The sequence below is a fragment of the Mesoplodon bidens genome (assembly GCF_964165515.1).
Source record: "Mesoplodon bidens genome assembly, chromosome: 18".
Lineage (NCBI taxonomy): Eukaryota > Metazoa > Chordata > Mammalia > Artiodactyla > Ziphiidae > Mesoplodon > Mesoplodon bidens.
The window spans coordinates 10,644,800-10,659,142 of record NC_138175.1 but is presented as its reverse complement, the minus strand read 5'-3'; the positions used below and the strand labels follow the sequence as shown (position 1 = coordinate 10,659,142).

Genomic DNA, 14,343 nt, shown 5'->3' with positions numbered 1-14,343 from the left:
ACTATCCCCTTCGACCGCCTTCATTACTCCCTGCGAGCAAACCCTTCCCAAGTTCCACATGAGCTGTTGTAGTCACGTGAGTGTGAATAGACACAGGTGGTGCTCTGGCATCACACACACACACACATGCACACAGTACCTTTCCTAGATTTGTGTGTGTGTCATTGAATACATTTCCCAGAACATTTAAGTGAACTTCAGACCTCCAAACCAAAGACTTAAATATTGGGGTCTTCACAGACAGACCCCATGCTTCCTGGACTTTAAATTTAAAAAAAAAAGAAAGAAAGAAAGGAAAAAAAGACAAAAACAAAACCCTTAGTCCCTTAATAAACCCTAATAGGCTCTGAAAAGGCAAGTCAAGTAGGAAAAATTTTCCTAGCAGGAAAATTTTTTTTAAAGCCTAAAGAAGACATGAGAACAGGGGCCACCTTATGCTGCAGCCAGCAGAGGCATTCCAACATTCCGTCAGCAGGATTCCAGCCAAGCTGCACAGTGTGCTTTTATAAAGGTGGCCCCAGGCATTTCAGGGCAAGATGTGGCTGTGAAGTCTACCTGTCCCTTCGTACTTCAGAGGAGCTGGCACAGTGGCTGTCAGACTTGCCGAGAGCCATGGCGAAGAATGGACTTGTAATTTACATCCTGGTTATCACCTTACTCCTGGACCAGACCACCAGCCACACGTCCAAGTTCAAAGCCAGGAAGCACAGCAAACGCCGAGTGAAAGGTAACGGGGTTTCTCTGTCCCGCAAAACTCTAGGCTAGCTCAGGGCGGGGAGGAGCTGGACAATGCTCATTTCCAGACTCTTCAAGGAGACCGGCTCTGGTGACGGTACCGTGGCTTCAGGTGGATATGGCATTTTCAGGGGACTGAGTGACCTCTTAATTTTCTGGGACAGTTTGATATTTAAAGGAATCAAATGGTAGGCTGTATTGTATATCTGTATTGTATTCTATATTGTATATCCTTTGTCAGGTGAGCTTAGGCATGAGAATGTTCTTTGGAGGGTGATAAACCTGTACAACATCAGGTATTTGGAATGAGGGCTCAAGTAGAAGAGACTGATTAACAGGGTAAACCATTTCACTCGTAGATATTGTATGGTGTTCACATATATCTGTAAGATAACTATAATCTTATTAAATGAGCAGTAGAGGATAACGCTATTGGTAATGTGACTTCCGTTTCATCATTAGTTATCATGTAGGTATATTTTCATATCCCTGGCAATATAAGGACAGTCTATACTATAATATATATTTAAGATTTTAATGTCATAGAGAAGTTGAAACTCTTTCACTTAAAAATATTTAAATAAACCAAGTCATATAGCATTTGAAGACACTTTAATGCAAAACAATCTCCAAGCAAACCCAAATTTGGGGTGGCTTGAATTGGGTTAAGAGATTAAAAAAAAAAAATCCTGCAAGGAACAATGATGATGGCAATGTATTTGCAATATGCTAAAACCAAATCAAAAGGAAAAGCATCAAGAAAAGTGTGGGGTGATGTTTTATCTCATCCTGAGTCATTTTCATATCAGTATATTTCAAGGTAAATATTAGGACACTATTTCCTTATCAATTTCACTTCATTAGTAACAAAACACACCAAAGATACTAATAATATTAAAGTCTTGATTTAACACAACACGAATGGCTTGTGGGTAAAAGGGAGCTTATCTTGCACCATGTTTTTAAGATTACACAGTGCCCTTTTCCAGGAATATTTATTTGTACACTTTAGGTCTGATGCAAAGTTTCTTAAGTGGAACCTTTTTTCCTTATAAAATATTACACTTCTTTGTTACTCCTTTTAATGATAGATTAAAATATTTCTCATGAGTGATGAAGACAGGAAAAGGATAGAAGATGTGGCATACTTCTGTTGCCAGCGTTTCTTTACCATAAAGAAGGACTAGCAAAGTGGTGACCACCCAGTAAGGATGCAGGGAGGTGTCTGAATGTGTGAGTGTGTGTGTGCGTGCTGTGTGGGTGTTTCTCAGTTGTAGTTCAGGTTATTATGCCCTACCCTCCAAGACACACACACAAGCACGCACACATGCTTTTGTTTGTTTTTTAACAGACTGGGTCCACATTTTAAATATCATCCTCCCAAAGCAGTTTTGCTCATTTTTGCCATGAGATCCGAGAAAGTAGATTCTACAGTAAGTGAAACCATTAGCCTAAACTTGCTAAACATTTCTTTCCCCCACACATTTTAAAAATATTTTAAGCACCTGGAAAGAATACCAAAGTTTATGAAATCAAAAGTGAAAGCCATTTTTTCTCTCTCTATCCTTTCCACAGAATTACCCCCTATTAACTGTTAGGAGATAGTATCTCCAGAGTTTTCTTTAACGTCCGATTAAAAATTGATACTTTTAAAAAAATAAGAGTTGGCTATCCAAAGTACTTGGCAGACAAATTAATTGACTTTATGTATTAAATCTTGGATAACCTTAAATATAAGGCATACCTCAGCCCTTTTAACAGATGCATAATATTCCCTTATGGATGGGTCATGACTTATTTAATCTGTTCTCTCTTGGTGAACTTTTGTGTTCATCAAATCCATCCCTTTATGATCCAATGCCTCAGTGAACTGCTTTGTAAACAGATATTGATCCCCATGCTAGAATATTGTGATGATACACTTCTAGAAGTAAAATTGTAGGTTAATTACACCGTCTGGCAAAATGGTAGCACGAACCCATGCTCTCATCTTCAGCGTATGAGAGCACCCATTCACACCTTGACAACCTGACATCCTATCATCAGGTTAAGCTGTGCCAGACTAACAAAACCCAAAAACCTTCTTTTAATTTGCATCTCTTTGATGGTTAACAAAGTTGAGGTATTTTTCATACATTTACTGGTCATTTACTCCAGGAATTATTTTTGCATTCCTACACTGTACCTATTTTTGGAGAACAACAATAATAAAATGAAAGGGAGCCTTTTTTAAAAACTCGAAATGGCAGTTGAGTGATTTAGCTCCAAAACCAAGTTTTCCCTGCTACTTACTTCATAGGTCTCAACAAATTAGGTGGAGCAATGCAAATTATGTTGTAGTCATGGATCAAAAATAAATTTTTTGATTGTGAAATAGTTGCTCCCTGTATTCATTGTCAACGAAACACATCCACATTTCTCACAAAGGACAGAAGAGAAGCCAAGCCACCTGGATAACGACTTCCATGGTGATGTCCCAAGAGCCTAATATTAATTCATGTGTCTTCATGTTAATTACAATGTTTACAGCTTCCCTACAGAGGCCCTTTATTTAAATAGCATGGAGCAGGAAGCCAAGAGGGACTGCAGGTGACATCTGTATGGTTTACAACTTGTAACTTGGGAGAAAACTTCAGCAGTCTTTGCAAGTCTGGCCTCCAACAGGCGATGGCTTTGCATCCTGAATGTACCCTTATATTTATTCTGGATTCTGTGGTCCCGTTGAGGAAGCCCTTGAGTTACTGTCCTTCTCAGCTGAGCTCCTGGACGTTTTGAGAATTGATGTCCATCCCTGGATACCCCATAAGGCATTTCCTAACCCAAATGTGGAAACACCTGGCTTGCAAAGCATATGTTTAAGGGGAAAATGAGGGACTTCCCTGGCGGTCCAGTGGTTAAGACTCCCCACTTCCACTGCAGGGGGCAACAGGTTCGATCCCTGGTCAGGGAACTAAGATCCTGCTTGCGGTGCGGTGTGGCCAAAAAAAGAAAAGGGGTGGGAGGGTAAAGTGAATCAGCATATTTGGATTTGGTACTGTCCTGAAAAACCCAGGATAGAACACAGATTCCCTGTGTGGTATCCCCACAAAAAGGCAGCTAGGAACAGCCATATCAAGCTTTAAGCATCTTAGATCTTCAAGGCCATGTACTAGGGACCAACCAGGTAAAGGTGATCACTGTGCAGAAGCAGATGGGAGGGGTGGGAAGAGAACAGACTTGAAGTCAGGGAGAGTCAAATCCCAACTCTGCACCTTACTAGCTGGGTGACCTTTGACAGGTTAATTCAGATTTCTGAGCCTCTCCCTCTCCTTTTGTGAAATGATTATCTCATAGTAATACTGAAAGAATTAAGCTCCCAGTGCACAGGATATGGTGGCTTTTAATATTTATTAAGATTTATTATAATTCCTGCCTTTGAAGAGCTCACAAGCTGTCAATTTCTAAGACAGTCCCCATCAGGTCTGGGTTTTTTATTTAGTTAAGGTTGCTCATTTTCTACTACTTACTTATATCCAAGGTTGGTAAAGGACAGCCACGAAGATTAACCTCATCCAGGGACATTCAAGACTAAGTAAACTGCTAATCCCTAATACAGAAGCATTTTTAGAGGGCTTTTTATCACTGCTTTTCCCTGTTTCTCCATGAAAATCACTTAACCCTGCTAGGAGCCACTATACCTGGAACATCAGTTGAGTAGGGATATTGGGGCCAGGGGACTTGGGGACCCAACTAAGTCTGAGTGTGAGTTCTACCACTTATCTGCCAATTAGCTCGTTGAGTTCATTCTCATTCTTCAATGGGAATCTCATTTTCCTCCACTCCTAACTATTGTTGAAGAGTAAATGAAAATAACACAAAAGTATTTTGTATGCCATAAAGTGTTTGTTCACTCAGCAAACATTATGAGACTGATTATGTGCCAAGCATCACATTAAACATCGGGAATACCATGGGCAACCAGAGAGATGAAGTTAAGTAAGTAAAGGAAGATGATTATAGATTGGAGAAATTGTGTGGAAGAAAAATAAAGGTTCAAGGAAAGAGATCAGCCAGAGGGATGCTAATGTAGAGAGGATGATCAGAAAGTCTTCTCAGAAGAGGAAGAGGAAGGATAGGAATAAAGATGCAGACGTAGAGAATGGACTTGAGGACAAGGGGAGGGGGAAGGGTAAGATGGGACGAAGTGAGAGAGTGGCACAGACATATATACACTACCAAATGTAAAACAGATAGCTAGTGGGAAGCAGCCGCATAGCACAGGGAGATCAGCTCGAATAGCACAGGGAGATCAGCTCGGTGCTTTGTGACCACCTAGAGGAGTGGGATAGGGAGGGTGGGAGGGAGGCTCAAGACGGAGGGGATATGGGGATATATGTATATGTATAACTGATTCACTTTGTTATAAAGCAGAAACTAACACACCATTGTAAAGCAATTATACTCCAATAAACATGTTAAAAAAAAAAAAAGAGGAGAACTTTAAGCTTGATAAGGAGATGGACAAGAGCTGGGCAAGAGTGTTCCAGGCAGAAGGAACACAAAAGAAGCATCCTGAGATGAGGCAGCTTGCTCTAGGATGCATCCAAAATCAACAAGTCTGAAGTCCGGTGATGGAAGGCGAGTCCCACAGGGTGGGGCTGGAGAGACAGACAGGAGCCCCATCCCCCAGAAGGACCTTCTAATATTATTACTCCCACCAAGCCCTTATACATCTTCCTGGCTAACTTATTTTCATGCATTATTTTCCATGTACACCAGGCTCAGTTTCATCAAAATCACCCTCGCCTTAGATTCTGGATTCCAAAGCTTTATTTTATTTTGTTTTATTTGTATCTTATTTTAATCATATGCTTTTCATTCCTCCTATTCCGCCCTACCCTAAAATATCCTCAGAAAAGGATGGAGACCTGAAGACTCAAGTGGAAAAGCTCTGGAGAGAAGTCAATGCCCTGAAGGAAATGCAAGCCCTGCAGACAGGTGAGATCCCATCTCGTCTCAAAGGAGACAGAAAAAGAAATTGTGATTTGTCAGCAATTCAAACCATATAGAGAGTACACGTTGAGTTGTAAGCGACATTTTTTTTTAAGAGACATTGACAAGCCAGAGATGCGTCCAGGAGAAAGGATCTGAAAGCTGGGGAGATGATTGTTTGGGGAAATTAGCTTGATTTTCCACTCCCTACTCCTGTAAATGGGTGGTATAGAGATAAAACCAGGCATTTCAATAATACATTTTAAAAGTCCGTCCATAATTCTTCTTTAACGGGCAATGAAAGAAAACTGAAGAAGTATTAACTAGCTAAAATAATCAGCATTATTTAGATGTTTACTAAGTGCCCACTGGGAGATCGCCGAGGTTGAACCAAACCCAGGATCAGAGGACTCACTCCCGACAAGCAGGGCAACACGTGCAGAGAAGACCAGTGGTTAGAGCCACAGCTTGCCAGCAGAGGGCAGCATCCAGTGCTCCTTTTTCATGGAGTAGCGCTCCTGGCAGCCTAGGCAGCTGTACCCACTGCTGTCCAGGAGCTACTCTGCTGGCCCCCAGGGCAAGGAAATGGGAGCCATACTAGGTAAGTTCAGGAACATCCCTGGCTTGTAAGGTTCACAGCCTCAGGAATGAATACTCTCATAGCAACTCCAAAAGCAGAGCTTTGAGGGTCTCACAAGAGAACTGCCCAATTATAAGACTTACTACCTTCAAGGAAGACTGAAGTTACAGCTTTTCCATCAAGTATTTATAACTCCCAGGCCAGCTGTATGTTACTGATCCTGAGTCATTTTTACCATAAGCAACATTGCCTAGTAACACTGGTGACAGGGCCCTTTATCAGGTTCCCAGGGGAACAGAATTAGAAAGTTAAAGGATGGCCGAATGTGTTTGCAGAAGGGGAGAGTTTTGTTAACCCTCTAACCAGTTGGGGACTATAATAATACTTTATAAACATTAACACATTAATCCTCCAACAATTCATGAGATAGACGCTGCTATGATTATCCTCATTTTACAGATGAGGAAACTGAGGCACAGAGAAATTAAATAATTTTTCCAAAGCTTACACAGCTAGTAAATGTCAGAACTGACACCTAAGTCCAGGCACTACAGCCCTGGAGCCTGACTCTCCAACGTTATGCCTTGAAACTATCTTTCTATTTGTTTTACGCTGGGTAAGATAAACAATATTACCAGGGCTCAGTTATCTGCATAAGAAAAGCCCTATCTCTCCACATGCAAACTCAGACTTTTGTTTTTGTTTGTTTTTTAATAATTGTGGCAAACCAACCAGTTCCACAAGTCCCAAGGAAATTCAGCAGATAATGGAGCTACACAAACTAGTGAACATGTGTATATCCAAGCAGCAGGAGGTTGAAGGCCAGGGTTTAAGGGTGAGGCAGACCTGGGTTTCCGTAGTTGTGATTTTATGTGACAGGTTAAGTCACCTTTTTATAGGCTAAGTTGTTAATAAGTAACAACTTCTTTAAGCTTCACTATCCTGATACGTAAAGATGAGCATAATAAAATCTCACTTCATGGGATGGTTGTGATGATGAGTTCATGTATGTAAAGCACTTGGCACAGTGTCTGACTCATACAAAGTCCCCAGTACATGCTAACTCACCATTGTCACTGCGCATCATTCATTCCACAACTATTTATTGCTATTGGCCAGATCCAGTCCTGGATTATTATACTACAAAAGCATCTTAATATGTCCAATTTCACATCTTTACAGTCTGTCTCCGAGGCACAAAATTTCACAAGAAGTGCTACCTTGCCTTGGAAGGCTTGAAGCACTTCCACGAAGCCAACGAAGACTGCATTTCCAAGGGAGGGACGCTGGTTGTCCCCAGAAGCACCGATGAAATCAATGCCGTCCGAGACTATGGTAAAAGGAGCCTGCCGGGGGTCAATGACTTTTGGCTGGGCATCAACGACATGGCCACAGAAGGCAAGTTTGTCGATATCAATGGAGTCGCCCTTTCCTTCCTCAACTGGGACCACACACAGCCTAATGGTGGCAAGCGGGAAAACTGTGTCCTCTTCTCGCAGTCAGCTCAGGGTAAATGGAGTGACGAGGTCTGTCGTAGTAGCAAGAGGTACATATGTGAGTTCACCATCCCCTAATAGACCCTTCTTGAATGTGTCTTCCAAGCAAGATCGGTCATGATTTACAGGCTGATGGATCCCAAGAATAAGTCGAAATTGTCCTCCCTCATGGGGTCCCTCATGGGACTCTGTGTCCACAGGAATACAAGAGTCAGCCAATTTTTCTACCACATTGTATTGTGATTTTTCCCTCCCTGGGGTACGGGGGAGCAGAAAATAATGATCTAGCCATGTACACACTGTTCAAGTGGCTTCTGCAAAATGGGCTATCAGACCTTTCTCACTCCTGGTCCCTCTTGCTTATATCGACCAGGTTAGTGTTAAAAATACAATAGCCAGAAAAGCAAGCTTAGACTACCTGGAAGATTTTCTCTTAAAAGTTTAGTATATATTTGATTGATGAGGTGCTACATAATCCAAAAACTTTTCAGTCTGGTGTTCAATCTTTTCCATCCTAATGACTGTATCGTATTAGTCCATCACCCTTTCTTTGAGTTGCAGCATCCCCTGGTGGGACTAGTATCTTCTCTGCCACATCAAAACATGAACGTCTCAGAGAGGCTCTGATTTAATTCCGTTTTCTTCAAACCCATCCTACTCCCCCCAGCCCTCCAGCCATATACACATCTTTTTGGGGTTTTTTTGGAAGTTCCAAGTAAAGATCTGGAAGGAAATATTAAGGCAGTATCGGTAACTGTAAGACAGAACAGAGTAGCAGATTGTATAGAAAAAGAAAGTTTTGAAAAGTCTACTTTTTCCCTGCATTAACATCTTTACCTGACTTTATGAAATCAAGGGTGGATATTACATGTTAGTTTCCTTTTTTTAAACATATTTTACATACTTATATATATTTAATAATCATATATTTAAGTCTATTATGAGCAATCTATATTTGGAGGTTGAAAGCTGGATTTAAATAATATTATTTGAGTCACATGTCTATGTTATTTTTTATTATTCTGCTATTCCCAGTAAATTGTTTTACTAGATTGTATAAAGTAACGCCATTGCTTAATATGAGATTACGAAGTTAAGACTTGGGGGAAATGGGCTTCTTAGAAGCAAACAATTCTAAGTATATTCTGTTTTTCAAATAAATGTCTTTTTTTTTTTCTTTAAATGCTGATTGTGTTTTGGGAGCAAAATCCTTCTCTACAAACTTTAATTATGTATGCTTAGAATTAAGTTTTAGTTCTTTACGTTGCACAATAATAAAGCCTGAATTCTGATCAATGTGGATGTATGTGGGTATTGATTACAGTTATTTAAACTATGTTGGTTTATATCAGACTTGGCAAAATTCAGGGGGAAATACCCTGGATTTAATCAAACCGGTGATTTAGATGTACTACAAGGATAGTTTTACTTGACAATAAAGAAGTAAAGTCCATGAAATTCCCTGGTGGTCCAGTGGTTAGGATTCAGTGCTTTCACTGCCGGAGCCTGGGTTCCATCCCTGGTCAGGGAACTAAGATCCCAGAAGCGGCACAGCGCGGCCAAAAAAAAAAGTCCAGGGGGAGGAGGAGACTTAAAAACAAAATTTGTATCTGCAATTGGTTTTGGTTGACGCTGGCCAACTTCCTAAGCCAACAGAAGCACAGTCTCTTTAAAGATAATGACAATGATGAGATGCATAGATAGTGTGAGTAGCATGTTTCAGACACTGGGCTCCATTTTACATAATTCTCATTTATCTTTGGAACAATCTAGGGATTTAGGCTCTAGAATTATTTCATTTCACAGAAGAATAAACTGAAGAAGAGAGGTGTGGATTTGCCCTAAATCACCCCCAGGATTAGTGAAGTTGTGACCAGAAGCCAACAAGTTGACTCAGATTCTACATCCTTAGCAACTCAGAAGGAGCTGTGACAAGGTCAAGCCTGTTCAAACAGGCCATGGAAGTGGACTCTAATCCACCTCCCTGTTCCCTCATGTGGGGTAACAGTTTGGGCTGACACCTGACCTTGATGAGGCGTTCAGTCTGAATCTGCTTCAAAAGGGTTAAATAAAGACAACTCCGGTTCACACGTCAGTGTCAGAGTTGGTGTACCTAGGAGATGGTGATAGATAAGGTCATCTTCCCCCAAATGCCCCAACCAGAAAGCTCAAGAGAAGCTTAATTCAAAGGAACAGAGGAAGGTTAGTTGGTGAGGGCAAATCAAGATGAGTTACCAAGACAAGGGGCAGATGGATGGGAGACAAAGCAAGATTGGAAGGAGTAGATTAAGAGATTATCTGGTTTGCCCAGGGTGAGACTCGTGACCTTGACTTTATGACTTAGCCAACATATCAACCAGAAGCCACACCCACTCCTTGGAAGCTGCCTGGACTACAGCACAGAGAATTCTGAAACTTGGTAGAAAGAGTGCCATGAGCAATTAGCAACGTCTCACAAGTTCATGATAGGAGGACACCAACATTTATACTACATAATTGTCATCCCTAGTATAAACCCTTGGCTTCCTGCAGTTATATTTAAAGTAGTCAAGTCCCTACAAGATTTACCAGAAAGCTGATTCTAATCTCTAAAGAAGTGTTTCTCAAGCATTCTTGTGCTTAAAAATCGCATGGGAAACTTATCAACTTGCAGACCTGACAGATGTGGACTGAGGCCCCAGATTCTTCATTTCCTTTTTTTTGTTTGTTTTAATATATGTTATTTATTTATTTATGGCTGCATTGGCTCTTCGTTGCTGTGTGCAGGCTTTCTCTAGTTGCGGCGAGCGGGGGCTACTCTTTGTTGCGGTGTGAGGACTTCACTAGATGTGGCGCACGGGCTTCAGTAGCTGTGGCTCGCCACCAGGGAAGCCCCCCAGATTCTTCATTTCTAAAAGCATCTAGTGCAAGCCAACAGGGCTGGACCACACACCACAGTCTGAGAGCAAGTGTCTAAAGCTGTAGCTACTTGCCCAGAGACAGTCTCTGCTGATTCCAGCAGTTTTGTTTCCCTTTAACTCAAGTCAAGGGTAGGATCTACAATTCATCTGTGTGAAGAACAATACTAAGAGCAATTTCTCTACCCATCACAGATGCTTCCATCCATATCGTTAAATGAGGTACAAAGTAAAAATCCATTAGTTAAAGGAAGTAATAGTTGAGATTCAAATTAGGGATTCGAAGGAGAACATATCTCAAGGTTCAATGGGTCCTTTCTCTTCTCTAACAATGCTGAATAACATTTCTGAAATTAAAATTAAGATAGAAATTTTTTCCTGTTCTTACATTAGTGAGAACTTCCATAATCGTCACCAAATAAAGCACATCTAACGAATGAAGAAGCCCACCAATTTTAGCTACTTAAGTAACTAATTTAATCTGTTGTAAGAGATTCAAAGGGCACCTACTAACTATAAACCATCGTGCTAGGTAATATGGAAGGACAGAAAGGAAGTAAGTTATGGTATCTGCACTCCAGGGTATTACAACCTAGCCCACAGGAGGAGAGCAAGACTCTCCACTGGAGTCTGAGAAGAAAATACTAGTAGCTCTAGTTACATATGAAAGTTATGAGTTTACAGATTATTACTATCTAGTTTAACCTAAACTGAAACCCACAAAATGGGCACGGATTTAAATAAATTCCTGGAAATAAACACCAAATTGAATATACACTAATTAAAAAAAAATTGTGCACACACTCAAACAAGCATAGCTGACACTTCTACTGGTTCAGGGAGACATACAGAGCCCAGGCAAACCCAATCAGAATCTTTTCCAGTGGTTGCCAATGGACACTGGGAGTAATGAAACTTTTTTTTTTGCTGGAGACACTAAATTGGCACAAAGTGAATTTAGGGCTCTGATAGAATACTTCCCTTCCAGTTGGATGCAATATGCAGAATGAATTATAACAAATATAAGCAGTGATGAGCAATGATAGGGCAGGAAGGGAAAAGGGGGAGAGGGAGAGAGAGAAAGAGAGAGAGAAAGGGAGGAAATGTGTGTGTGTGTGTGTGTGTGTGTGTGTGTTTTCACATAATGCTGAGTTTATCATTCTTTTTTTTGTTTGTTTTTTTTTTGCGGTACGCGGGCCTCTCACTGCTGTGGCCTCTCCCGTTGCAGAGCACAGGCTCCGGACCAGCGGCCATAGCTCATGGGCCCAGCCGTTCCGCGGCATGTGGGATCTTCCCGGACCGGGGCACGAACGTGCGTCCCCTGCATCGGCAGGTGGACTCTCAACCACTGCGCCACCAGGGAAGCCCTCATTCTTAAGGCCCTGGTTTTTATTTCTGTAAATTCTATGAGAATTTGAGCTAGCTGGAGTTTGTGTATCAGCCAGGATAGCCTAGGTTATGACCTCACAGAGCTTATATCTAGATAGGCAAACATACAATAAACAAAGAAAAAACAAGATCATTTCAGAAAATATGACAAAATGTCAAAAGACTGACATGACAAAATGGCATAACAAATGACACAATTAAAATGACAAAAGAAGAAATTAAAACAAGGAGATGAAAGATGGAGTGACTAGAGAGAGAGATGCCAGACAGGGTGAACAACTCTTTTAATACACCCCTCTCTCCAGTGAGAGAGAGAATGGAAGAGAAAGTGACCTAGGAATCATCAGGGCAAAAGTCCAAGAGAGACCCTGAGAGAAGTGACTTACCCCAAATCTCCCAGCAAGCTGGGGACAGGGCAGGGACTGGAATTCAATTTCCTGTCTCCCAATGCAGAGGCTGTATCTTGCCAGCCCAGTTCAAGGTCATTTAAGGTCAAGGGACTTGGAGTCAGAAGACCTAGACTCCACACTTGCTACATGTGTGATTTTAGGCAAGACTAAACTTTTGGGCCTCCACTTCCTCATCTACTAGTAGAAATGACAGATCATCCACAGAACTGTGAGTTGAAATTTGAAAATACAATTTCTGAGCAAGCAAACACTCTGGATACGACACCTTCAAGAAAGAACAGTTTTGTTCCGTAAAATAACCAAAACATCTCACGATAGAAAAATTTGCAGAGTAAGAAAAAACATTTAGAAGTTATCCTGCATCTTGGTCTTTTTCACTCATTTATCCAGTTAATATTTATTAAGCACGTGTATCCAGCAGCATCTAATTTTACCACCACCCATGCAAAGTTGTAGAGGTTACATCATTAGGCAATGTTATATCCTGCTTTATTTTACTTAACCATTTTCCTAGCTTTTCCATAATGTACTTCCTATGGTTCCATAATATTCCAATGTGTTATTAATTGAGCACATATATGACTGCAATTTTTAATACATTTACAAATGGAATTTTACTTAAACATCTAAATATAAACATTTAGTCTTTATATAAATAAATGGAAATTTTGCTTTTCATTTTTCTCCTGTAAATAATGCTGTAATGAACATTTTGTGGCAATTTTCTTTCTTTTTGACTGTAGGTTTTTCTCCCCTGTTAAGATAGAGTTCCAGGGAATTCCCTGGCGGTCCAGTGTTTAAGACTCCGTGCTTCCACTGCAGAGGACTCGGGTTGGATCCCTGGTCGGGGAGCTAAGATCTCCGCATACCACACAGAGTGGCAAAAAGAAGAAAAAAAATTCCAGGAGTGGAATTATTAAATAAAAGGGTAGGAATAACTTTAGCCACTTTGCATCATGGTGTGAAATTGCTTTCCAAATAGATCGTGCAAACTGAAGAGGCAGCATGCCCTGTAATGCCACTAACTTTGGAGTCAGTTGGTCCTGCGTTTGTATACCAGCATCCATGTTCTGTGACCTGGAAGAAGTCATTTTACCTTGCTGAATACCTTCCCAATTTGTAAATACACAATAAAAGTAAAACAATAATGTGAAGGGGTTCATCGTATTTAACTTAGAAAATTGTTAGGATTAAAAATAAACAGAGTTAGGGGACTTCCCTGGTAGTCCAGTGGTTAAGAGTCCGCCTTCCAATGCAGGGGATGCGGGTTCGATCCCTGGCTGGGGAACTAGGATGCCACATGCCGCAGGGCAACTCAGCCCCACGCGCCTCAACTAGAGAGCCTGGGTGCCCAAACTACAGAGCCCATGCACTCTAGAGCCCGCAACTGAGACCCTGATACAGCCAAAATAAACAAATAAATAAAAAGTAATTAATTAATTAAAAAATAAACAGAGTTAATTTTTCTTTTTTGGTAATAGTTGATTTCAGAAATATTAATTATTCAACTAAGCTAAGACAAAGAATGGGACTGTGGGGGTAAGAGAGGTGCCTGGAAGAAGCCTCACAGGTAGCACGTAATGTTATTGTGACATTTGGTATATGCATTTGGGTTACACAAATTCAAGCTGCGCTAAGAACTTGGAATAGAGACCAGCGTTAAATAAAAAGTTACCAAAAATACATATACTTAAAAAACCAGGATGAACATATTTTAAAATAAAGTAGGTGAAAGCTTCCTTGGTGGCGCAGCGGTTAAGAATCCGTCTGCCAATTCAGGGGACACAGGTTCGAGCCCTGGTCCGGGAAGATCCCACATGCCGCGGAGCAACTAAGCTTGTGTGCCACAGCTACTGAGCCTGCGC

At 41.0% G+C, this 14,343-nt stretch overlaps 1 protein-coding gene across 1 annotated transcript; it reads left to right on the top strand.

Moving 5' to 3' along the window:
• Positions 1–612: 612 nt before the first annotated feature.
• On the top strand, positions 613–7,860 carry CLEC3A (C-type lectin domain family 3 member A; the record flags this gene model as incomplete). Its single annotated transcript, XM_081216342.1, has 3 exons — positions 613–727; positions 5,629–5,712; positions 7,469–7,860. 3 exons carry the CDS (start codon positions 613–615, stop codon positions 7,858–7,860), a joined length of 591 nt encoding a protein of 196 aa, XP_081072468.1.
• Positions 7,861–14,343: the final 6,483 nt, after the last annotated feature.